Here is a 27282-nt window from a genome sequence, read left to right on the forward strand (position 1 = left end):
TTATGAAAGCATCACATATAGACTTCACTATAAAGGCTGCTTGCCTTAAGACATGTATTTTTGCTTACATTTTATAGAGGAAGAATTTTCTCATAATGTCTTGGTTGCATTTCTTTTCTAAATCAATGGGCTAAGTCTGATAAAACCAATTATTTGATGTTCCTAATGTTACCAATGTTTTAATTTTGGCATACAATTCTCAAAATACCACTTTGGGATTTCTTTAATGAAGAGACTTGGCATATTTTTAGTATCTCAGATACTGTATGTTTGATCATAAATTTATTCATTCTCATAAGTAACTTTCATTCCTGAGTTTACATAAACAATGTTGGGTCCCTAAATCATACGTGCTTGCAATTGAAGGAAAATAGCTTTGCTGTATTAATTACATATTTTGCCCTTATAAAGTAAAAAAAATTGCAGAGTAGTATGTAAATTAGTTTTTATTATGTTTGACATAAAAGACAGCACAGATACTTTCCAGTAACATTATGCATGCTCATTTTACATATACCTTTTAATTCTATTCTTGATGTTTCTTGTGCAGTAATGTGATTGTTGAATAAGGTCATATGCACAAACTGTTCCTGCAATAAGTAGAAGTTGCAGTAGAACATCACATACTCTGCATATATGCTGACTGTGAATTGTGAATCAGATTACAGATACACAAAGATGACAGTGTATGTTGGTATGAGATGCTAGTTTATAATGGCATTCATTTTATAACTTCACCTTTATTTTTTATAAAAGGGAGCATAGCAGATTTATTCTCCAAAGAGCTGTAGTATCCAAACTTGAAAATATCAACAGCTGTGCATGCTTGCCTAATATTCTAGCTGTTTTACTATATCTGGAAGGACAAACTGTACTATCATGATTTTTAACAGGAATTTGAATTTTACTTTCTAAAATTGCATTTTAGAAAGTAAATTGCATAATTTTTGAAAGAGACTATATGATATCCATGTAAAATACATAGGTCTAAATAGAAGAAGATACTGCTTTTCAAAGATTAGCCTTAGTACAAGGAGTAAGTTGCAGGCTAAATTTTTGATCCATAGATACCTGTGTGTGTCATTATATGTGTATGTTACTATGTTAGACATTCAAAACCTGCTATTTGTGTTTACAGTTCTTTACACATAGATGAAGGAAACTGCCTCAAAAATAAAGGCAACTGCAGAACCTTTTCAGAGGAAAGAACTAGAAATTTAAGTAACTTCAAAAGTAAACATTGACAGTCAGGCATTCATCTCAGGAATCAATTTCTCAAATCTCCTCAATTTTTATGACAGGCAATGATTTCTTTTTGTTCTTTTAGAATTCCAGGTCTCATCTGATGTCTTGTTGAGAGATATTAAATTGTATCAATTTGTTTCCTCAACTGCAAAACTGAAAGTAATGCTTGAAGTAATTTTGAAATTTAAGCTTTGTTTTGATTATAGAAATAATCAAAATAAAGCATCTGATTGCTCTGAATTCATTTCAAAATATTTACATTGTTGAAGCTTTCATATAGGAATTGTAATAATAGAAAGTTTTACATAAATATTTTATTGTTCAATGGTACAAAAGGATGCATTTTTTTATTGTTGTTGGGATTGTTTCCTTTGGATCAGAGGGTGCAAATGTAAACAGAAAACAAAAGGTGTATTGAATAGCAATTGAAAGTAATTATTTTCCTTTTATGACCCAGTTTATTGATTTTTGGGTTTTTATTTATTTTTTTTAAATAGTTCTCAATTTGCCAGCTAGTGTAGAAGAGGTTTGCCCAAATATTCCTTCCTTGGTGAAGCTAATGGAAGAAATAGTGGAACTGGCAGAATCTGGTATTCGTTACACACAGATGCCACACATCATGGAAGTCATTCTGCCCATGCTCTGCAGTTACATGTCACATTGGTGGGAGCACGGGCCAGAGAACAATCCTGACAAGGCTGAAATATGTTGCACAGCCTTGACATCAGAGCACATGAACACTCTGTTGGGTAACATACTGAAAATCATCTATAACAACCTTGGTATCGATGAAGGAGCCTGGATGAAGAGATTAGCAGGTAAGATGTGAAAATAAATAAATAAACAAGGAAATGTGTGTGTATTCAAAATACACAAATTCACACACAAACTCCGAATTACTCTGTACTTAACCTGTTAAAGATGGGGTAGAAGAACACTCATATTTTTACATTTTTAAACAATACAGATCGTAATGAACCAGAAGTACTAAGTATAAAGAAAAAAGCAGTGTAAGGAGTATGTTTTAATCTCTTAATAAACACTATAAGAAGGACATTAGACTATTTCTTTTTCCTGAGAATATACACATGCGTGTTTAGCAGTATGTTAAATTCAAGGACTATAGTTATTTAGCTTATTTTTGGTATATAGCAAGTTTTCATCTGCAGGCAATATACACTTCCTTGCTATTCTGTATGAATGGTGGACCTTTAAAATGTGGGTTTGAAGGTGTATATTTAACACATTCATTACAATGAAATGTCGAACTGCTCATGTGATTTTAGTAACAGTTCCAATGACTTATTTGTGTGAACAACTTGAAATTAATTTTAAAACACTTTAATTGTCAGTGTTACAAACTCTGAGGAGAAGTCACTTCAGTGATGTGGATTCAGTTTTTCAATTAGACTTTCTTATGGCTTTACAGTTTTTACTGTAGTAGCAATTTCATTCATGGTAGCATGCAGAATTCCTGGTCTTTTGAGAGTTAGTAATGTAATGCACTCCAAGAATAGGTGGTAAGTGCCTAAAATTCAATGTAATTTAATCCGTATGTTGCAATAAGTTTTGTGCCAGTGGGCTCAGTTGAAGTGCCTATTTACATATTTGCAATTACGAGTGGTTTGTCAAAAAGCAAAAACCAAAAAGCTTATACTAACAAGTGTCAAATAAATGGCTGAATCAGTCTCGTAAGCCTTCTTAATGTGCACAAGAAATACAGGCAATCTGTTTCCATAGTTTTTCAAATAACCAGAGCATGCTTTCCATGCTTTGCACAAGATAAAAAGCAAGATTCAAAAGAGAAGCCATTGGTTGAGAAAACTTGTGTGTGCACCATTCAGCTGTATATTTATCCATCCATATCATTAAACAACCTCTGCATTGCTCATGCAGACACCATGCTGACAGAATTCCAGTAGAGATATTTCAGGTTTTATGATCTTGCAAACTTAGTCTGTGAAATTGCAATTTCTGCCCTCAGACAAAATGAATTGACTTTGTGAAATCCTGACCACATTTAATTCTTGGCAAAACTTCTGCTGATTTCAATGGGGGCAGGATTTGACTCTGTAGCCTAGAAGTAAGATTCAAGAAAGAGGGAAAAGGTAAAAGATTTTAGTTATATTTTGTGGCCAGGTATGTATTATAATATTCATTGCCTTAAATAGTGTTTTCCCAGCCCATCATAAGTAAAGCGAAGCCACAGCTCTTAAAGACACACTTCCTTCCACTGATGGATAAACTAAAGAAAAAAGCAGCAGTGGTTGTATCGGATGAAGAACATCTAAGAGCAGAAGGCAGAGGTGACATGTCGGAGGCTGAACTGCTCATCCTAGATGAGTTCACCACTTTGGCACGGGACCTCTATGCCTTCTACCCTTTGTTGATTAGATTTGTGGACTATAACAGGTATGTGAAGAGGAATAGGTCAATGAATCTCATAAACCCTTCCTTTTTATTGATACAGCCTCTTATCCCTTGATATGCCTAACACTGGATTAAAGTGGCTTTTACTCAGTCTGACAATCTTGAAATGGCTCAAGCTAATGCTTTCTGACTTTCAGGAGGAGCTGGAATCTTTTTGAGGATTGAACAAAAAAATTGCAATTCAAACCTTTTGGATTAGAACTAGGATTAATATTAAAGGATTTTAAGGGTTTTGAAATAGAACATCAAAAAGCCACTGCTACCAGAAAGGATTAGAAGCATATGTAATTTATTTTCTTGACTTGTATCCTTGTAAAATGTTGAAAAGTGATTTCAAAGCATAAAGACAGTGAGGATCATCCCTTTTTTCACCCTTTTACCAAATTATAGGGCAAAATGGCTGAAAGAGCCTAATCCCGAAGCAGAAGAGTTGTTCCGCATGGTGGCTGAAGTCTTCATTTACTGGTCAAAGTCTCATGTAAGTAATTCCTTGGTAAATACATGTTTCAATCAGGTTTCAAAACAGGTAAATCAGTTGTTTAGTGATTATGTTTGTCAAATACTTACAATGACAGAAATTAAACTGCAGATGGGAAGGTAATACTAACTCACATTTCAGACTCTTTGAAGTGGCAGAGAAGATAAAAGAGTTAATAGGTATTTTGTAGCAGAGTAAACTGATAACGATATTTTTCTTACAGATTCTGGTTTGTTGTGGGTTTGTTGTTTGTTTGGTTTGTGGAATTTTTTTTCCCTAATGTACTAAACTCATTGTACTTTGTATCCTTTTTCTGTTTTCAGTTATTTTGATCCCGTAGCCTTTTTATAACCAGGCCTAGTCAGGCACCTAGTAAGCACTATATTTCTTAAAAACATGATTCAGTGAATACTGGAACACAAAGAGTTAAAAACCCACAAGAGTTTAATTACTTTCAGGCATTAGATCTTTGTATTGACTGTTGTCTATACTAAATTTCTTGCTACAGCTTCAGTTCTCTCAAGTTTAGGGAACAAGATGCCTTATAACTTCTGTACTTTCCCCTGATTTTAACTGTAAGTTCTATTATAGACAACACTGCAACACTGCACAAAAACTGGTTATGCTGTAGATAAGTATCAGATAACAAAATTACTTATGTATTCATAATTTCAGTCTTTTATTTAAAAATTTCTTTTATATCTGAATATAGCAGAAATTTATAATGGGGAAAAGATGAATGAATAATTTAATAGTAAGAGAAAAGCTGGATAATATTTTTGTATTGAATTAGAGGAGGAATAAGATTTTTATCATGTCTTTTTCATAATGAGTGAAACATTTCCTTCTTTCTAACATGGGAAAAAAAACCCCAAACATACACCACCTGAGGTAGGACATGTAAATGAAGCTGAAATTCAAGGATGTTGATCATCTGTTAATGTTTGCTATCCTTGTGGATTTTACAGATTTCGACTAAATTTATATTTTTTTAAGGTAAGTTTATATAGAGGCCTCATATAAATGCTTCTAACTGACATCTCCTGTCTTTTCAGAATTTCAAAAGGGAAGAACAGAACTTTGTGGTGCAAAATGAAATCAACAACATGTCTTTCCTTATCAGTGACACTAAGTCTAAGATGTCTAAGGTAGTGTAAAGATTTTTATATTTTTCTCTTTCAAAACATTGGTGTGAGATTCAAAACACAGTCATTGGAGGAGCACATTGCAAAATATTGACAACGATATATTGACAGTTCCATTGAATATTGTCACACCTGTATAGGTAATAAGGAAATTACCAAACCAGAGATAAGTGCAAAATTGCTAGTAAAATTATTTTATTTAATGTTGGACCTTTTTTTTTTTTTTTTTTTTTTTTTTTTTTTTTTTTTTTTTTTTTTTTTTTTTTTTTTTTTTTTTTTTTTTTTCTCTTTACTTTATTCTGCAGGCAGCAGTTTCTGACCAGGAAAGGAAGAAGATGAAGCGAAAAGGTGACCGATATTCGATGCAGACCTCTCTCATTGTGGCAGCACTGAAGAGATTGCTTCCAATAGGGCTAAACATTTGTGCTCCTGGAGACCAAGAGCTAATTGCACTGGCCAAAAGTCGATTTAGCATGGTAGGTATCTCTTTTTCCACCTCTAAAAGATAGAAGTATCTAGAAATATCTACTAATTAAACTCTTTGTATATTTCACCCTGTGTTATTCTTACAGCATGATAGAGAGAATCACATTATATTTCTGTTTTATAAGGGCACAGTGGGTGATTATGGTAGATAGTTATCTACATATTGTTCTCACAGCTTAAAACATTTCAGTTTGAATATACTTGTGATCAATATGGATATACTTCAGAATGATCAGTGTATGAATAGAGATAGCATTCTGTTGTTAATCTAGTTATCTTTCTGTCTTGATTTTTGGTGCAAAGTAGTGTTTCTTACATTTTATGTGCTTGAATTTGATTGGAATTGATCTCAAAAGTCTTTTCCAATCTGGTTGATTCTGTGGCTGTGATAAAATTAAGAAGTAGCTGTTTCCTAACTTCAATGCCCAATATCATAACTAAGTCCTTTTAATCACGCTCACGTGTTTGCAAGAATTTCTGTAGGGATAGACCAATTTAAAAGTGATTCTTTTGTGTATAAACTCACAGTATGATAATGTGATTTTAATTTGGAATATACTCCTTTCTCAAGCTCTAGTGGGTTATATTTGAACAGCGAACATTGAACAACTGAACTGACTGCTACAGAAGATAAGAGGTCTGCGAAATGAACAACTCAAATCACAGAAGGCTCTGTTCATGTTACTGGTTTTATTTGGTCAAACTTTCAGTATGTGTATTTTATTAATTTGAATTCAGACGCACATTGAGTGTGTATCTGTGAACAGACATGTATGATACTATCCAGATCTGGATCCTATGAGCTTGGATAAAAATAGATTTGTCTCTGAGATTTTTCTCAATCTTTCACATTTTTGTTTTTATTTATCATCTGATGAAGCCCAAGGTTGATATTTAAATTAATGATAACTTTTCCTAATTACCTTCTATTCCTAATTTATATGGTTTGTAATCTATTGGCAGAAAGATACTGAAGATGAAGTACGAGATGTCATCTGCAGTAATCTTCATCTTCAGGGCAAGGTAATTTATATGCAGTTTCTAAATTTGATTTTTCTTCCCTTGAATTAATTTGTTGGTGCTGTTTAATGATAACCTGCCTTGGTGCATTAGGATGACTTGTAGTCCCTTATTCTCTTCTGTCAAGTAATTTATTCATGTCAACTCTAAATTTTAGAGTTTTAATGTGTTTATATATGTATTGCATATAATAACACATGTCACTTCAAATCTTTTTCCATTCACATCATTGATTCAAAATTGGAGATGGAAGGAAGGTCTATCCCTGTTTTAACTCCACCTATTATTTGAGATAAAGTCTGCAAAATGCTCAGCATTACTTATTATCAGCTAGAAGTGTAAATGAAAAAGAAGCTGCCATTTTGGCATACTCTGTAAAGTGAAAATTCTCCAATTTTCTAACTTTTGTTTCTGCTTTTGAGCCCAGAGAAAATAAGATGTTTTGGGAAAAAGTATAGATTTTTGTTACTGAATTATAGTTAGTGCCAGGTGAATAGGTTTAGGGGAGAAGTCCTGAAATGGCCAGTGTAATTAACTGTTCTATTAAGGCATCAAATGAAGACAAAGAAGCCAGAATATGGAAGTGTAATAAAATGATGTATGTTTCTGCTCTATTGAAGAAAGATGGAATTGTACCTATGGATGTTGCTTTACTTAGGATTGTCTTCTACCTCCTGCCCCATGTTTTATTCACCTCAAGAAAAGACTAAACTGGTATTTCCTGTGCTCATTAAAAGGTCACAAGACAGTAATCACCTGAGTTGAAAATCTGGTGGGTTTTTTTTTTTTTCTGAAAAGTTATTTAAGAATCATCCAGAAGTCTATATTCCACTGCAGTCAGTGCATAGTAGTAATAATTTTTTTAATGAGTTGGTGGGGGGATGGTTCTTCCTGAATAATATGTGAAGATTAATATTTTCCCATCATGCTTTCACTATCATGTCAAGAACAAAACTGTTTTTCATAAAATATTACAAATAAAAATCCAATAGCTTTAAATAATAGGGTTTGCATATAGAAAAGCTTACACTGAAAACCAAGTATTTTGAGAAATCCTAAAAAAGCTTGAAATACTTATGCATTATTATATACTAAGAAAACACACAGGCAAAGTGCTAGAAAGAAAGGAGTGTTTCTGAAGACCTTAATAAGCAACAGTACTTAAATAATATGCATGCCATGAATCCCTTAAATGTGAGGCGATTTTGCGTATAATTCAATAGTGTTTACTTATTGACCGTGATAGATATTTCTGTTCTGACATTTTCAGTATGTGCATATTGTCATTTTGTGAGCCTTGCAGTTGTAAGACTTGCCTGGCATTTCATGTTGGTATTTAGCACTTATCCTCCTGTTTTAACTACTTCAGTTTCTATTTTGTTTCTTCAGTGATACATTCTGCAGTTCTGTTGCTGCTTTGTTGCCTGGAAGTAATGATACATCCTAATACCTTGATATGTGCTTTCTCTTCAGAAGCTTCCTATGCTTCAATTAAAACTTTACCATACACCTCCTCTGTTTATACCACATGAAAATGAAAGTGCTTTTAAATTTCTTAAATTGATGCAATTTTACAGTGCCTTGATGATTAAGACAAAAGTAACTTTAACTTATCCAAAGTATGCATTGTTGGATTTTCCAGTTGAAAACTTTTCAGCAGCGACTTTAGATTTTCCTGTTTTAAATTGAATACCTGGTGGGAGATGAAAATCTGAAAGAGAACCACATAAAAACTGCATAGGTAACAAAGCAAAACTGCTATTGTATTTAGCTTTATTTTATACCTATTTACATATTGCTTTATTGAATTTTAAAAGCTCTGATTTTGACCTGGATGTGAAAAGTAGTTAACTACAGACAAAATGATGATTTATCACTGGCACATTTTAGAGTTAACACTAAATGTGTGTAACTTAATTACATGAAAGTATAATGTCTAAAGTTAAATTCGGTAGTTATGTACAAAGTACAATATAACTTATTCCATAATTCTGTGATGTCATTAGGATACAGTCAAATATGACATTTCCTGTTAAGAAAAATTGTGCCATCATATATACACTGTGCTTTTGTTGTCTGATGGAGTCAGACAGAATGGGAATGTTGGCCAAATGGTCTTTCAAATTTAAATTATTATTTACTACTATGAATTAATACATAACTTAGTTATAATGGTATTTGTGTAAAGCGGCTTTCAATGTATAGGAAAAATACAGCTTTTTGAAAGGTTGGTTTTCTTCCAGCCATAGCGATATTCTTTCTTCAAATGTTTTTTTCTGTTAACCACTTCTTATCACAGACACCTAATATTCTGTTATTTGTGTTAGAGCTAAAATGTAATTTGTCTAGATTCCTTGCTGGAGTACTGATTGCTAGGGAATCATCCTTCTGAATCTTTAGCTATTGATGTTGTGGCATCTGTTTCATGCATTTGTCTACATTTGTCTACATTTGTAGATTTGTCATCACCCTGTTTCTGTCTTTCCTTTCCTTGCATGCCTGCATGCTGTTACTCAGTACCAAGCCTTTTATTTCAAGAAATTGATGATGAAACTTGCATTCATTTTGACATTATGAAGCTCAAGTCACCAAAACCTTCTTCCAGCCATTCTAATTCACACCTTGAAATGTCAACTACTTGTACCTTTAGAAAACTACCTATACAAAAAAGCTGTACCTTGGTAGCATATGAGGAGCCCTCAGATCAAAAGACATCTCCATCTGTGATTAAAAAATCTTTTTGTGGACTATCCATTCATGATGATTCAGTCAAATGCTCACACAAAGACTGTGGATGTGACAGTTGTTTAGAAATGGAAAAGCTGGAAGGTGGCAGAAATGCCTGCAAAATGTGGCTTTCTAGGTTCTAATAAGCTATTAATGAATGACTGTGTAAGTTTATAATCATTCCTGGAACTTGAGTAAACCATGTATTGTAATATGTTTTGCGGCAGTGAATTATTATTGTCTCACCTTAGGCACAAATTTAAATCTGGATCCACAAAGATGTTTTAGACAAGTAAGTTGCAGTGTTGAGTTCAAGTCCTATTAAAATCTCTAGGATTTAGACCCCTAAGTTTTCTAGCTATCAGGGCAAGTGTGTCTCCACTGGCCTGCAAAACTGCATAATCAGGAATCATCACTGGCCACAGTTCTCAGAAAAATGGGTCATCAATATCACTGGCACAATAAATGGTTGCAAAATGTGCTGCATCAGTGTTGCTTAGCAGAAGGCCTGAGGAGACAAAACAAACAAAAAAAGAAATTGCCAGTTGTAAAACAGATAATTACAGATCAGAAATAGAAGAAATTAAATGTAAAGAAAAAAACTTAATAAAAGCCATTTTGCTTCTTAAAGTCCTTTATAATTCATAGGCTGATGAGCAAATGCATCTTGATTTAATTTCTTCTATGTAATCAGTAAAATTAGGATTTTCTAACAATTAAAAAAAATTAAAATAGACATAAATAAGAGCAGTACTACTAATCTCCATGACTGAAAACTAAGTAATTCCAACCAGTAGAGCAACAATTTAGATGTGGTTTGGTTTGATAATGGGAAAGGCAGTGCTCTAAGTTATGGCTGTGTATCTCATATTCATTACTTTTCCTCCAATATTATACGCATTGCTGTTGCCAGTGCTATTTGTTGACCCATGATCATTTGCTTTTTGTATGATTATGAGTTTTAGTTCTGTGGGACAGGTTGTCCACAGAAATGGTGGATGCATATCTCTGGAAGCGTTCAAAGACAAGTTGGACATAACTCTGAGAAATCTGGTCTTGTGGAAGGTGTCCCTGTGTATGGCAGAGGGGTTGGAACTCAATGGCTTTTAGTCTCTTCCAACCCAAAACACTTTATGATTTAATGGAAGGTCTCAAAAAACATTGCACAGATCAGTCTTCTTGTGTTCTCGCAGTGTAGTGGATGCTGTATGGATTAGCCATATAAAGGTGTAGATTGGCCTTACAAAGTGTTTCAGTTTACCTTTAAAGCAGTTTCTCTAATAATTAAACTGTTTGGAAGGTTTTGCCTTGGTGACATGTGGAATCCTTCTCCTGCAGCTTGAGGATCCCGCCATTAGATGGCAGATGGCACTTTATAAAGATTTACCCAACAGGGCTGAAGATACCTCAGATCCAGAGAAGACTGTGGAAAGGGTCCTTGATATAGCTAATGTACTGTTTCACCTGGAACAGGTTAGACACATTTTACCAATTCCATTGGTTCTTAATCTAAATAAATGTATTCACCCTTTCATTTATACTTTCATCTGCTGTATTTAATGTTGTATTCCTTTTTCTTTCTTTTGGTGACTGCTGTTTACGTGCCTTATCATGGTAATATCTATTGCACAGTGTGTTTGCAGCAGCTCCAACAACAATTTGTTTCCAATTTGGCTGACTCATTTATTCCTTGCTATATTCAAGAAATGGCAGAAGCAGATTAGAGAAATAATTTTTTTCTGAGAAAGTTCTGTCAGAATCTTTTAGTGGCTTCAGAATCCGGCGCACAATCCTATTGTATTGCCTAATATTTTTTTTACATTAATATGCGAGCTTCCCATGTGACCTGAACTATAGTAACTTTCATTTAAGTAATTCTGTATTTTATTTTGTGTCTTTTCCAGTAGCAGCATTCTTTAAAATTTGAAGTTAAGAAGTCTCCTGTATTGGTACATCTTACAGGTCAACGACTAGTGGATAAATTAGTTTTGTGACTTTCCTTTTTGAATTGCTACCTGTTTTGCATTTTAGATTTATTCTGTGTTTTTCCTTTTTTAAATGTACTGAAAAAACAGGACATTAACTTGGAGGGTATTCCTAGTGGCCAAGATGAAAACTGCTGGTTGTACACAAACTGTCTGCATATAAAATTTACTCATGAATTTTTTTCCCCTTTTCAAAGAACATTTGAGAATGCAAGGCCTTCTTGTATTCTTATTAGATTGGTTGGGTTTACTCAGAAGCTTATCACAAGTTTTCAGATCTGATGTCAGGAAGTTTCCACACTGTGATGAGGTGTCTGGTTCAGTCAATAGGAACTTGAGAGATGTGTAAATGTGCTCGTGCAAACACTCTGCAGGTGTGCTGATGTGAATGTCTGTGTCCTGTCTGCTGCATCACACAACTCTTCTTCGTGTTGTTTGCCAGCCTTGTATGGACTTGCTGCAAGTCTAAACAAGGCTAAACAGCTTTACACAGTGTGCCATAAGGAATGAGAAAAAAAAAAGCAATGGAATATGGAGTTGAATCCTGGTCATTCATGGTTTGCCCATGAGAGAGAGAGACACAGGAGAATGGGTTCTGATTTGGAAGGAAATACAGTTACTGTGAGGAAAGAATAGAGAGAAGCTGTGGGTGGGGGGCAAAAGGTCTTCTCTTTTACCCTGCTTTTATCAAAGTTGACTGAGCTGAAAGTAAATTTATTAGTCAGGAGCTGTATAATTCAGCATTAGACTCTTGTGTTTGAATTCGAACAGCATATACAATCTCTTGATTTCTGGCATTTTAGCTTTACCATCATGTATTTAAATTGGCTAGTTTGTGTCGTTTGGAGTTGTTCAAGTGAGTGAAACCCAAGGTATGATTCATTTGTTTTCCATGTTCTGTCATAGGATCAGTCACACTCCATGTATAGTCCAGCAGAACAAGATGGATTCCCATTGCAATAACACCATATCAGCTTTTAAGATCAGTATTTCTGATCAGACTTAGATAATGACTTGTTGTCAAGTAAATGCTTTCTGCTTTTTTTATGACTGCCTTGTGGCTATTTGTTTAAAGATTTAGCCCCACAGCTTTACTTGTCTTCTGCAGATAAATGCTCAGGAGCTTTTGTTACTGAAATGGGCAATTCAGTGTCTTTAAAAGTAATGAATATGTGAGCACTGCATCTGTTTTTGTGATAGTCTTGAGTGATCATTTGCTGTATGTATACAAATACTCTGTTCTCCATATTTACCTACTCTGAATGCTTTCCTTACTGCACTAGAAACGATCAGTTCATTCTTTGTATTTTCCTTCCATGCAGAGATAACTTCTTCCTCTTTATTATCATTTTCAGAAATCTGCTTGCATAGGCCGAGGCTATTTCTTTTGGGAAAGTATAGAGGAATTTATAGTTGTTTGTGAAGATATTACTAATTACCTAACTTTCACATTTGGATTTGTCTGACCTGTAAATTATTAGTGCTGGCTTTTCCTTGTGACCATAAACATGTTTGCAGTGAATGCTTTTTTTGTCCTWTCACTTAAAAATATTTTTCATTTGTATTTATCTTTTAGAAGGAACTGGTTTAAGATTGTTGCCATTTAATCTTACAAGTATAATTTTATATGTCATTAAATGCTTGGCAGTGATTTTGTCTGTTTAATCAAATGTTCATTGTTTAACTATTGATTTTTTTTTTTTTTTTTTTATTTCACTAAACTGGATAACCAAATTTGGATTGAATATTGAGTCTACATAAACATCGGAATTGTCTCTACATCTTTTACATATAATGCTTGATTTTGTTGCAAGGGAGAATTAGCAAATCTTTCAGAGTAGAAATGCTAACTTCCACTGGCTTCCTCGATGCTGGCAGAACACAGAGGAGTGTAGTTGTTTGTAAAAGAAACAAACCCCCCATAAGAAAACCAAACAGTCCCCCCAGAAGTCATCCCCACCTTAACTCTACAACAATGGTGTAGGTTAAATCAGATGTTATAATCTTTATGGAAATGAAATGAATCCCAGAAACTATGAATAGACTGTGAGAAAGGAATGATCCATAGGGCAGCCTGCAATAGTCGTTCCCAGTTATCCAGTAGGGCTATATACAGAAGTGTGCAGGTGCCCTTCAGAACTAGAGTAGTAATTTTCTTCAGATGGAAACAAGAATGAAAGGTGGAAGAAAAAACCCTAAAAACATAAAAGATACAGATGGAGCACACCCAATTTCCTCTCATGCTACTGTAGAGCCAGGATGCAGAAAGAGAATATGTCTTAAGACAGATATATGCAGTTTTGTGAAATGTAGCTAAAGTGCTTTGAATTATTTTATGGACATTCTGTCTGTATAAATTCATGGAAAATATTTAGTCTTAAGTCTTTGCACCTGTCACTCCTTTTTAAAGTTAATTCCTTTCCATCATAGCTGATCATGGTAAATATTACAAATAAAAGATTAATTGTATCCATTAAAATTTCTTAAAAAAATTTTGTCTGAGGCAATGTGAAGGTGTATAATTTACCTATACATGTGTAAAGAGTTACATATTAAAGATAGGAGTGAAGTTTCTTTGCATTAAAAGTTAAGGTTTCCTGAGACATGGTATTATTGATCATAGTATTCTATCTAAAAAATTGAAAAAATAGAATGAAGTAAAAAAGGAATATCTGCATCATATCAGGAGAGGGAGATTTTTGCTTAAAGTTTATTTTCTAAGTTCTGATTCTTATGATTTGGCTGAATGCTTGAACTCTGACTGGAATACTTTTTCTGATCTATTCTTCTGTTGCTTTTCCACTCAATTTCTCTGTTAACTAACATTTTTACTAATATTGCTATGTCCAGACACTAGGGGCATTTCTCCATTATTTTTCCATGTGTATTTTGTGTAACAGGTTGAGCATCCTCAGCGTTCCAAAAAAGCAGTGTGGCATAAGCTGCTGTCTAAACAGAGGAAAAGAGCAGTAGTGGCCTGCTTTAGAATGGCACCATTGTATAATCTGCCTAGGTAAGAGCTATATTCTGTCTTTCACAAATGCGCTAATGTTCATACAGAGCTATTTGGCAAGATCAAAAGGAAAAAAAAAAAAGTAAACCAGTAATTGATAAACTACTTGGTAATGGAGTTTGTGTATTGCTTTCTTTTCTTGGGTTTGATGATTTTCTTCTATCTTTTGAAAATAATAACAAAAAATATAATTTTCAATTTCTGATTTGAAGTCTAATTCTTAACATTAAAAATGCAGTTATTGAGCAGAGTCAAAGTTATTGAATGCTGTTATAGTAATATTTGAATTAAAATAATATAAAAATATTTTATATTAAAAATAAAACTCACCAATGTGGCAATTTAGTTTATTTATTATGTTCAAATTTCTTTAAGGCTTTATTAATTATCTGTTCCTAAATCATTATTACTACATTTTAATATCGATTTTAGGAGTTAGTGGAATGCACTTTTAAATAGAACATTAATTAATGTAAATTTATTTTTTTAAATGGGTTCTTTTGGCAGATTTGATCATATAAATTTTGCCTTTCTTTTGAATTATTGCTGTTATGACTGGACAGTTTTTCAAGCCAAATGAAATTCATATTGACGAAATCCTCTTTTTAAAAGTTTACAGCTTTTGTTTTAAATGTTCCTTTTCAGACACCGAGCCGTTAATCTCTTTCTTCAAGGCTATGATAAATCTTGGATTGAAACAGAAGAGCATTATTTTGAAGACAAACTGATCGAAGACTTAGCAGTACGTCTGGGTGAAAGGGTCATAGGAATGTACTGTGGATTAACATTCATCTTGTATAGTAATAATTACACGTCTATGAGGTACCTCAGGTATCACCTAAGCTACCTCTACCCAAAGGGGTGAGCTGTAACCGAGTAACTCTGACAGCTTTATAAAAATTGCAAATGATGTAGATTCGGAAATCCCTTCAGGCAGTTTGCTTCAGGACTTCAATAACCTTTCATAAAGCTTTTCTCTAAATTACATATCAATTGCTGTCAATCCCCTAGCTCTTATCTTCTGCCCTGTGAAGAATTGGAACAGCTTATGTCCTCGTGTTTTGCAGCTAACCTTTGTATATTTGAGGATGGCATAATCCACATTAAAATCATTTAAGTCAAAAAGTTAGAATATGAAACTGGAGGAATTCCAGTCTGAGATCAGTCAGTTCCTCAGAAGCTGTCAGTCTGATGCTTTTTCACAGAAGAATCGTCTTGTCCATCCTTGTGGATATTTTTTCCCAGTGGTGAAGTGTTAGAGCCATATCTTTAGCCTTGTAAATGCCTTCGGTGATTTTCAGTTAAGTCTGGGGTCACTGTCCCTTACAATTTTCTCTCTGAAAGGCAGCTCTTTCACAGGCTGGGCAAGAACGAGTACTAGGAGCTGATTCAGTTCTGGAGAGGTCCAACAGAACACAGTCTGAGATTGGTCTTTTTATTGTGAGGAGAGCCTGCTCTCTGCAATAGAGAAAGGAAGCTAACTGGAAAATTTCTATTAGAAAAAAAAAAATTATTTTGCTTTTACTGCTTAAAGCTTATGCTTAAAACCMGCTACGCAAGTTGTAAACAATTTTGAAAATAAGGATCAAAATAGTGAAAGGAAAATCAGCAGCAATGAACTCAACACAAACAGACTATGGAATTCAGTTCTGCCTGCACACATTAATTAATTAATAATTTTTTTCATCCTTATTGTATGATCAAGCACTGTGGAAAAGCAAGACTTCTACAGATACTTACTTCATATACAGCCTTTTAAACTGATATGCTCATGTATCCCAACATAAAGCAAGTTTTTTAAATAGTGCAGGTTCAGTCTCAAAAATTGTATTTTAGTAGTTGGGAGTGTGAGTGTTTAGGGAAACAACATAGTTCTTTTCATGTGTGCATGTATGTACAGGTGTGCATGTGTAACAAAATAACCCAGCATGGTAATTTGGTTTCAATAACTTGAAGGGTTTTCTCTTTATCTCCTCAATTAACCTATGTATTTGTTAAGTTTATTAATAACTCCTTACCAGCAGGTAGCCTGAGTGAAAATGTATCACAGAGAAGACAAAATATGATTGGCCTGGCTTTTATATCATCCTTTGTTTTATTAAAAAACTAAAAGAATTCCCTTATAATTCCTCAAACATACAGTTATGTGTGTTTCCATTGCTCTCTTAAGGGCAAATATATTGCACCTTTCATACATAGGAGCACACAAAACCGCATCTGTCTTTTAAATAAATTTCTCTCACAATCTTGCTTCCTTAGAGCACTCACTCTCAGAAGGGTGCGAGTTTGAGGTTCCATAATTCAGCTCTGTGGAGCTGACCCAGAATGCTTTGTGGACTACATGAAAGATGTGGTTGTGTTGCTGGTGAAGGTTGCTGTAGAGAAACGATGCCCTGGTGTAGCAAGGAGTTAGAAGTTTATTAAGATGACAAGATGGAATCACAGCCCAGGCTGTGGTGGCAGAACTCACCTGGAAGGGGAGAAAGGGGGAGCCTTGGGCTCTCTAATGTGTGCTAGGATTGTCTGAAGTTTCTGAACTTATTGAGTTCACATATTGAGTAGAAAGCTGGATTAATCCAGGATCCAGAAACCAAAGGCAAGATTCGTGTCCTTTACCTCTCTGCACTTAGTAAACGACAATCTTTTATGCTGTAGTGAACTCTTTCTCAATACTGAGAATATTGACCATTCTTCTTTGCCAAGTAAAAATTATTTAAAGGAACAAATACAATCAAAGCTACCTTCTTCCTGGCTTTGCCAGTTCCAGGCAATTTACAGACTTGTGGTAAGAGCTTTTTCTGGGATGTGGGAGTTGAGTATTTCCATCCCATAAATGCAGAGAACTAAAATTAAACTTGCAGTTTTGTTCCCTGAATCTTCTGTCCTTAAGTTTGTTACACAAGAGTGACACCCCTTCTTCAACTTGAGATATTAAAGGAGGAAAGTATGTACTTGTCCTCTCTTTGAGGAGCTTCATTGGGCTGATTCTTAATTCTGATTCAAGACATCAACCCTCTGAGGGAGCTAGATTTTTAATGTTTGATGTCAGCATCATAAGGTATTCAACACCTTTTATTAATTGTAAAAATGCATCTGCTTAAATAAATAGGTTATATGAACACTTAAGCTCATTTGACGTAACTGTTGATTTATTTTATTGGTAGACTTTAGTGGACATAATAACTTGTAAGAACAATATTTTTAATAGGTGTTTAATAATTAGATTACATAAAATAATACTCTTAAAGTATTCAGGATTCTAAATGGCATCTAAAACTTAACCAATCTATTTGTTTTACCCTCTTATGTTACATTCAGTTAAAACTTTTTTACCTAAATAATATAGGGCAAGTGTTTCAAGACATTGAAAATTGAGCATACTTATCTCCCAGAAATGTCAGAAAAGCATTTGATTCTAGTGTTCATGCTGTGTTTAATAATTAGTTCTACTTAGCTTAGTCATTGGTGAATTTGATCTTCCATTTAATTTGAATGAATCTGTGAAAACTAGTAACACATTAACACAACTACTGCCCTTTTGTTTCATCAGTTTTTATAGCATTAGGGAGATATTCTGGTTGATAACATTATGAAGTACGGAATACTGCCAGTTAATTAAAAAGAAAAGTCAGCATTCTAAATGAGATTGAAATAAAGAGCAGGGAAAGACATTCATTATTGTTCTGCTCTTGTTATTGATACTGTAAATGTCGTCACATACTGAAAAATGTGAAATGAACTTTGTGTGGACATCATAGGGTGGCATGTGAAATAACTATTATGCATATATGTCAACTAAAGTTGTGAATATAATTGTCAGCTGCAAATAGATATGTTTGAGTGGGAAAGGTGAGCTTCACAGGCACAGATTAGCACTCATAGAGATCTATAAGCCTTCCCACAGGAATCTGTATGGCATGCAAGATTTCTTTTCTTAACTGACAAAAATCCATTTTCCTTGAAGTGGCCAACCCATCCTTATTGCTTAACAGATAACATATGATAATATAATAATTTCTTACTCGTGGTGTCTTATCAATGCATGCATTTTTTTAATCTGTATTTTGGTGTATAGTGCTAGGTGAAAACAAGGAGGAAGCGTGGGCATATTTTATGCAACCAGTTTTCTTTGAGCTACCATATTCTTCACAGGAAAAAGTGTCTGGATGAAGCAATTTTGTTAATAACTTGAGAGGCAAAACTTACTTCCTGAAATGTCATTTGCCAAAAGACCTGAAGTCAGAGGACTGATTTGTAGAGATTCTTTTCAGAACATTGCCTTGGTGGTTGACATTATGGTATTTAGGACTACATTTTTCTTTCAAAGAAAACTAACTAGAGCTGTCTAAAACTGAAAGCAAAATAACACATGAAAAAAGAACCCTCTTTGTGCATTTACATATATTATTGAGTCATATATTTTTTTGTGTATTACTGATTTGTCACCTCCTAAAATTCTACATCCCTCCAACATTACTCTTGTTGGTAGATTACTGTTGTCCTTGTGTCTAAAACTGTGGTGAGCTTCAGGTTTGCATTTCTTCTCCCTCAAAGTGTCTCAGAGTATCTCAGTGGACATTATACCGGGCATAAATTTGAAAGAGTGTGTTCTCATTTCTTGCTGATGAAGCTGGTTAACATAGTGAGCAGCTAACAGCATAATAGTAAATGATGGCATCTGGTTACTACTAGTTCTGGATAACAGAGTCAAAGACTGAAGTTATTTTCAGAATCTAGGGAAGAGGGTTAATTTTTATGAGGAGAGGAAATCCAAAGCTTTGCAAGTTGTATCTTTAAGTCTTCATGATCATAAACACAGTCAGGATTCAATTTTTTCATACTTTGCTTGGAAGTTGCTTCCTCCTGGTTGTCCAAATCAAAATTACATGTGTTAATATTTAATGTTTAGTAAATTTCATAGAGTAAAATGCTGTTTACTACAGATAATTGAATATACTTTTAAAAATCTTTTTTTTTTTTTCCCTAAAGAAGCCTGGGGAGGAACCACCAGAAGAAGATGAAAGCCTTAAAAGAGTTGATCCTTTACATCAACTTATTCTGCTATTCAGTCGAACAGCCTTGACTGAAAAATGGTAGGGATGGTGTTAGAGACTACAAAGTGTATGCAGATTTTCAGGTTACTCCTGTATTTGAAGTCATATTTGTCTCTTTTCAAGTGGGATTGCATAAACTAGTCCAAAACGTGCGTATGAGCATACAGTGAGTTTGAGTTACACTCAAACCTCTTTAGCTTGTGGTATGTACAGATTTTAGCATGACCTTTTTGCAGCTATAGATGCTGTGTTCAGCACTTACTACTCCTCTGTCTCCTGTCTGTGCTCCCTATTGACAGTTATATTCTGAATGTGAAGTATATTCTAAGTATAATTGAAAAATTAGCTATATTCACTTTACTGGAAGGTGTTTATGAATTTCTGAGTACTGCGCTTGTAACTGGCTATACTTTAATACTTGAATAAGTTAATGATGTCTTCATTTTCCAAAAATATTTCTCTAGTTAGTTATGAGCATTGAAATTCTTTAAAAATATTTGTAAGATGTTTAAAAATATTTTGGCACTTCAATGTTACTGTAATGATTCTAATCTCCCTCATTTTACCTTTCCTTTCTCTATTAACCAGCAAATTGGAAGAAGATTTCCTGTATATGGCTTATGCTGACATTATGGCAAAGGTAACTTGTTTGATATCTTTTGCATATTTTGTCTTTCAATTAAGTTAGTGAAGAAGATCAAAAGAAATTATTTGTAAAGTGTTACCAGTAAATTGCAATTATTAGTCAATGTTTTCTTTCTACATGGTATCAGAGCTGCCATGATGAAGAAGACGATGATGGTGAAGAAGAAGTGAAGAGTTTTGAAGTAAGATTATGCTTGGGTTTTTGTTTTTTTTTTGTCACATTAGACATTATTTTGTGGCTTCCAGCTGACATTTTTGTTTCTTGGTTCATGGCTTACTGCAGCTTCTTAGGCCAGTGAACTGCATGTCACAAGCTGGATATGTCAGATATGAGTCACCAGATTATTTAGTGAAACAAAAACATGCACAGTATCATATAATATAAGATTATACAGAGAATAATTTAGTGGAACTTATTTATCTCATTGACTTTAACTTTTCAGTTAGGTATTTCAGATAGTAACTAATTCTAAAAGTCTGTTAATAACAGACTATCTTTTAAAGTATTCTGCTGTACCTTTAGTTTGGATTTTTAAAATACTTAAATAATACTACTTTTTGCAGTAGCCRTAACCAGTAATTCATATAGTAGTTTTATGTTCGCATAGATATTAGTGCTTCTCAATAATATGTGAACTTTTGTTCATCAGTACTGGTAGGATTCTTGCTTATGTTGAGAATAGGAAATCCGTATTTATTGTTTTATGTTGAGTTTTTAGTGAAAAAAGGGTATACACATGAGTTGATTACAAGTGTAAGAAATTAAGTAGTCATGTACTTGCTCTGGGATCTGTCTCTCTTTTTCCTTATAATAAAATGGAGTTTGCAAGAAATTTGTCTCTTTGAGAGGATACTGAGGGAATTAACTTGTTAAAATTTTTAATTTTAATGTATGTGGGCTTATTACAATTCTGACATAAATGTCTCCCTTATGTCTTACAAATCAATTAATACTTACATTTCATATCTCTACTAAAACACAGAAATGTGAAATAAGCACTTTTTAAAAAAAATTCTAAATATACTGATTGATTTGTTATAAAACTATATGTGTTTTTCTTATTGTTGAGTGGTTTGGGTCATGTTTACTTTTATTCCATTATTTTATATGCATAGTGTGTTCTATATGTTTTCTACATGATGCTGCATGATATAGCACTGAATTATTTTATTGCATATGTACATATTCCCTATTTGACTGTATAAAAAAATCAGGAAGAATATCAATACTAAATTCTTTTCAATCACTCAGAAGTCCAGTTCAGTTACAAGTAAGAGACTCAATATATAAATTTTTGTTTCTTGGTAAATATCTAAGTGTGAACTCAAATTTCAGAGTGTTTTGCTGATTTTTTATTCTTTTCCTCTGGGAATGCAAAGTTAATAGCCTACCATTGATCAGAAAAAAGAATATTCATTCCTATAAGCTTTTATCAGTTAGCCAAATGTGCTTGTTAGATATCAAAAGCCTTGTGCTTATAAATGTGAAAATTGATATATAGGAAGTTATTGAGGTGAATGAAAAAAATTATCAATAGGAATTTGTTAGTGCTGCTAATGGGTTCTTTGTTCAGCATTCAATTTTTTGTTTTGAGAGAAGATCCTATTCATTTGTTTCTTGTTATTTTTCCTGTAGCTGTGAAACTTATGTTTAAATAATGCATTTTTATGTTCAAAAGACAATTTTGTGTATGTATTTGGTGAGTCACCTGCAGAAAAAAATTTTGGACTTCTTTTTCTTATTACTATTTCGCTTCTTGTCCTTGCCCGTCCTTAAGGTGACAGGATCACAACGCAGCAAGGTAAAACAAAAAAAAAAAAATCTGTGTGTATTTGTCTGGGTCTAATTTTGTGATTTTTCAGGCCCAACATCTTGGATAAGTTCAACTAAAGGGTCGTGAAATGGTTTTTAACATTTCAGTTCCAGCATGACCTCTCTACCAAACCCTTTTTGTGTACAAACACTTTATAGACTCCAGGAGTTACTTATGCAGAATATGCCATGTAAAACTGCGATACTGTTTTGGGGAAAACAAAATGTCATTTGGCTTGTTTGTGTTGTTTTGCTGTTCATGCCTTTTGTGCATCAGTTATCTTCTTTCTGGTTATGATTTCATTTGAATTACTGTAACAGCTGCTTTGACTATTAAGGAACAGTAGTTGAACATTTCTTCTGTATTTTAGCAGAGACATATTTCTGATACAGTGGTAGATTTCTATTTCTGGTATCTGTCACAGAGAGAGCATCAATCATAGTTTGTCTCTGATTCAGATCCTTTGGAATTCACTAAGTCCTTAGTTTTCATCATTGCAGTATTTGATAGAAAGTCCCTAGCTATTCCTTACCTGAAATGATTCCTAGTTCCATGTTTTCTCTAAGAACATAGAGGCAATAGCTCTGAAACTTCATTGTTAATTTTTTTGTAGGCTCAATTTCTTACACAGCCTTTTGTGTCTTATGAAAGCCTCATCATTTGTTGCTAAAAGGTATTCTGTGGCTATGCATCAGTCTGCTTGTTTCTTCATGCAGGTAGAAGTCTCAGTTCCTACTGTTAGCTCAGGCCACTTGCTGGTGGTACTGCAAGGGTGATAATCTGAGAGAAGGTATGGTGTACAGAGTAGCTAATTTTTGGTTCAGAGGTGTTGAAATGCAGTTATTTGTGCTGTGGCTAATGACAGTTTGAGTAAGTAAAGTTGATGTACTTGAGATTTGAAATGGACAGATTTAGCTAATGGTCAGTAACTTCAAATTTGTTTCCTATGGCAATGTAGGGAAACAACTGTAATCTCTGTGGAAAAGAGCAAAATGATTTTGGTATTTTGTTTGCTAGCCTTCTGTAAACATTCAGATCACAAAATAAAGACATACCCATGCATATGTGGGGAGAGAAGATGTATTTCAGAATCAACTTTACTCTTACTCCTCCAAAAATTTGCACAGGTCTGTTCTATCTTCATACAATAAAGGCATTATCCTGGAAGATGAATGTGCTCACAAAAACTTATTTAAAAGGTATTGTAATTGCTACAAAGACAAATTGCCTATTAGAAAACCCCAAAGAAAATATATAAGTAATCTAACAATAGAATGTCTTTTTTTTAAATTCCAAACATTCAGTTATTCAAATACTGTGTATCTATCACTCTGCTTACCTGTTTGCTGTACACCAAATCTTACATGCTTCATAGAAAATTTTCTGTCTTGCCGACTGAGAAGTGTTTTAAAAGGGAAAAAAAGAGCACAACAAGAAATAGTCATTGCTTTCTTCACACATGACAGGAGACAGTTGCACAGATGTGAAACTGTGTAACAGCTGTGTGTGTGTGTGTGTGTGCACGTGTGTTTCTGTCTGGCAAAAAAAACGTAAATATTAAAGGCAATCCTTTTATTCTATCGTGTGTGTGCATGTAAAAAGACTGTTCAATTTGTATAGGGATAAAAGTCTACTGCTTCTCTAGACTTTAAAAATGTATGGTATTTGAAGTCTTGAATCTTTTCACAGTCAGAGCAACAGAGACATTTCGGCAAGCTTAGAATGTGATGAAAATGCCGAGTGTATTTTATTGACAGTTTTCATGCCCATATCTCATGCAGTATAGACTCATTTTTGCACTATTAATTCTTATTGAGTTCACTGTGTGGAAAGCAGGGAGGTGACAATAATGTTCTCTGTGTGTTGGTCTGTTCCTTTCAGCATTTACCTGCTAGTACTTGCTTTGAGTTATTGCAGTTATCTTTGCCCCTTGCCCTTGGTCTCTAAGTTAACTTTCTGTCATATAAAACAGATACTCAGATACCCTATAAAGTTGGTGTCACTGTCCCCTTTGATTCTATCTGATAGGAAATTATTTCAAATCAAGCTGTTTCAGTAGCTGAATGCAAACAATTTTCTGTATTTGAGTCACTGCTACATGTTAATGTGCTCTAAATATGGGATGGGAGCTGAAAGAAAGAGTCAAAATCTAGCTCATATTTTAAAGTAATTTGAATTAAATTGACTTAAATAGGCTTCTTACAGGAATAAAATAAAATAAATGGAGGAAATAGAGCTTCCTATGTCAGTTCTTTTTGTTCCTATTACTGGTAGCATCTTTGTCGATAGACTTTTGTATTCACAAATTTTTAGACAAAATGATACATTGTATAGTCACTTAGACAAAAATTTTCAAGTTTAAGTGCATGAAAATAATGCAACTTCCTAAGGCTCCAGCCCTTTGAAGATGGTTACCTCTATCTCTTCCTGTCACAAATTCTGAATAAACTGTCCATATACCACGTATTTACAATAAGTAACTATATATTACATGAATTAAAATCAGACTCTGTAATCAATTTATCAATTAAAAGAAATTAAACATTCCAACCAGTATGTAAAAATGTGGTTTTCATCAGTTTTTCCTACCTGTAGTGGATCGTATGAAACCTTAAGGCATGGTTTCACTTTCTACACTACAGAATAAATTACTTGTTCATAGAATAGTTTGGGTTGGAAAGGACCTTTAAAGGTCATTTAGTCCAAACCCCTTGCAACAAGAAGTGTTGTATCAATGATGAAATCCAAAAGGAATGATTTAGGAAAAATTAAATTTTATCTATAGAGCATAAAGCAGCATATATTGAATTTAAAGGATAAAAATAATATAAAGATGTATATATATAAAGATATATAAGTGTTATGTGTGAATACTTGATATTTTAATTACATAGCTTATACTCATGCATGCCTGACATTGAAATGAACAGATATTTTGATGGCGTAAGACCTGTCTAACTGGATTTGTTCTCTGGACTAAACAGAAGTCTTGAAAAGTATAAAATATGGAGACAATTCAAAGGAGAAGCATTCATCTTCTACTCACTGAGTTGAAAGTAATTCTTCTTCTTTCTATCTCTTTGTTGATTTTCTTTAACTTAATTTCATTAATTCATATTTAAAAATAAAAAGAAAAAAAAAAGAAAAAAGAATGTTCTGTAAAGGTAGGCTCTTATGCCAGCAGTCTGTTTCTTAGAGCTTAATGGTGGCAGCAAACAAACTTCTCCATATGTCTTAGCTGCAACGGAGGCTCCAAGAACATGTCTCTGTCTGAATTAAAGGAAAATTAAGAATTTCAGTATTTCAGTTAAGGCTTCTCTTTAGTTTTAAYTAGTTTGTTGCCTACAAATTCAAACTAAAATTTGTGGTTTTGCCCGATGTATTTTGGCATATTACTTGTAATGATTTTAAAACCAAAAAACAGAATTAAGTAAAAAATGTTTGGGTCTTTGCTTTCCAAGAGTATGATTCAAAAGTTTCCATGGTTCGCTAGGTTGCTGGAAAAACGTCTATAATATGAGAACACATGTGTGTACATTCCTAAGTGGTCAACTTTTTCCCATATGAGTGGAAAGTATCCAAGATAAAATAGATTTCTTCTGTGTGGGTTGGTTTTGTTTTGGTGTGTTTCTATTGGGTTTCTTGGTTTTGTTTTTTTTTTTTAATTTGTTAAATTATTTTAAGTGTTTTCTTTAGTGAAATATTTTTGCTGTTGTTGTGATGGTTTTGTGAATGACAGAAAACTCAAATAATTGGCTAATTAGTTTGGTGATTTTCTTGACTTCAGCTGGCAGGCAAGTGGACAAAGTGCAAAAAGCTGAAACTGGTAGCACAGATAACAATGCACTCACTGAGCACATCTTAGACACATCTTAGCACATCTTGTGGGGATAACCTTATTAACTTAGTATACTTTGGTAGGCAATGAATGGCCCACTTCATCTAAGTGCTGCCATCAATTTTATATATGTATTGACTTTGCATGGAGAAAGCAACAGTGAAAATGCATTGTTAAGCTGAAGAAGGAACCATGATCTTTGTGGGCTGTCATCAAAGAAATGGTTGCTTTTAAAAGAAATGCTTGTGGTGGGTTTTTTTTGTTGGTGTTTTTTGGTTGGTTTTGGTTTTAATTTTTAGTCTGTTTTATTACTGATTACCTAAACATCTTGATTTCCATGGGAAATGCCATTTCTTCCATTTGAAATTGTTTGGCAATGCATCTTCCTACTGTTCTTCTGTAGTGCTGCTGAAAGAAGTTAGTCTTTAGATTATGCAGATGCATTTGCTCTGTAAGCATTCCTATAAATATTTGATACTCTTATAAAAGAAGCGAAAGTACTATAGCTGGTGTTAGGCTTGTGAATAATAAATTTTCCAGTGAAAGGAAGATGAAAGGGTGTTGAGTCTAAAATTAAAAATATTTATAAATAGGTATCTTTTAAGAAAAGAAACACTGATCAGTTTTCAGTGGCTTCTGAAACAAATGAAGATATTTTATTTTAGCTATACTGAAGTTGTGATGTCATGATTTTCTGGTGGTTTGTGCGTGTGGTGTGTGTGTGTGCGCGTGTGTGTGTATGTTTCTGTATTGTTTTTGTTGAACTCCCAGGAAGAGGTTTAAACATGAAGGCAAAACTCTCAAACCTTAGCATGGCTAAATACAAAGCAACGCTGCCATTTTTTTTTCCTTTTTGTGCCTCCATCTAGATCTGTCACATAATTTAAAGCAAAAAGCAAGATACAATTTAACCACAAGAGAGCTAATAGTGTGAAAAAAAAAAAAAACCCTGATGAATTTTGTTTCCGCAGCACGATATTATCAAAGATTTAAGAAACAAATTTGCCAGCCTCGGCGAGAACTCTCTGGTAACAGCATAAATGTCTGTGTTGGTTTGCTTTTGAGTTAAAGGTTTTTTTTCATTCATTTGAACATATTTCTCTTTTTTACCTCTTCTTTTTTAATTTATTACTCATACCCTCTATTTAGCAAGCCTTCATTTTTTAAACCTCTTCCATCTTCTAATGTATTTTTTCTGTAACTTGGATGGAAAGTTTATGGCAGCAAAGCTGTTTTTCTGGCTACTTCTGCTGCAGCTGTCCTGCTTTTAGGTCATACATATTTTGGGCGTTGTGTTTTTGGACATGATACTAACTGATTGTGTCATGTTCCTTTTGAGTAAGCTTTTTACCACGCCATCTGATGGACTCACTGTCAAAGGGCTCTATGCAACTTCCATTTT

The 27282-nt window shown here is 33.8% G+C and overlaps 1 protein-coding gene across 1 annotated transcript in view; it reads left to right on the forward strand.

Moving 5' to 3' along the window:
• The window catches only part of RYR2 (ryanodine receptor 2), a 288052-nt gene that overhangs the window by 214139 nt on the left and 46631 nt on the right, over window positions 1–27282 (forward strand). The window contains exons 68-81 of the mRNA XM_057379481.1: window positions 1743–2063; window positions 3417–3657; window positions 4066–4153; window positions 5209–5301; window positions 5604–5774; window positions 6748–6807; window positions 10870–11004; window positions 14417–14529; window positions 15175–15271; window positions 19519–19622; window positions 20172–20223; window positions 20357–20410; window positions 22007–22030; window positions 26852–26908. Coding sequence (XP_057235464.1) covers window positions 1743–2063; window positions 3417–3657; window positions 4066–4153; window positions 5209–5301; window positions 5604–5774; window positions 6748–6807; window positions 10870–11004; window positions 14417–14529; window positions 15175–15271; window positions 19519–19622; window positions 20172–20223; window positions 20357–20410; window positions 22007–22030; window positions 26852–26908 — 1610 coding nt within the window. The remainder of the gene's footprint in view (window positions 1–1742; window positions 2064–3416; window positions 3658–4065; window positions 4154–5208; window positions 5302–5603; window positions 5775–6747; window positions 6808–10869; window positions 11005–14416; window positions 14530–15174; window positions 15272–19518; window positions 19623–20171; window positions 20224–20356; window positions 20411–22006; window positions 22031–26851; window positions 26909–27282) is intronic.

Source organism: Malurus melanocephalus, unplaced genomic scaffold (assembly GCF_030028575.1).
Source record: "Malurus melanocephalus ecotype Western Australia unplaced genomic scaffold, MMel_1.1 scaffold_408, whole genome shotgun sequence".
NCBI classification, from domain to species: Eukaryota; Metazoa; Chordata; class Aves; order Passeriformes; family Maluridae; genus Malurus; species Malurus melanocephalus.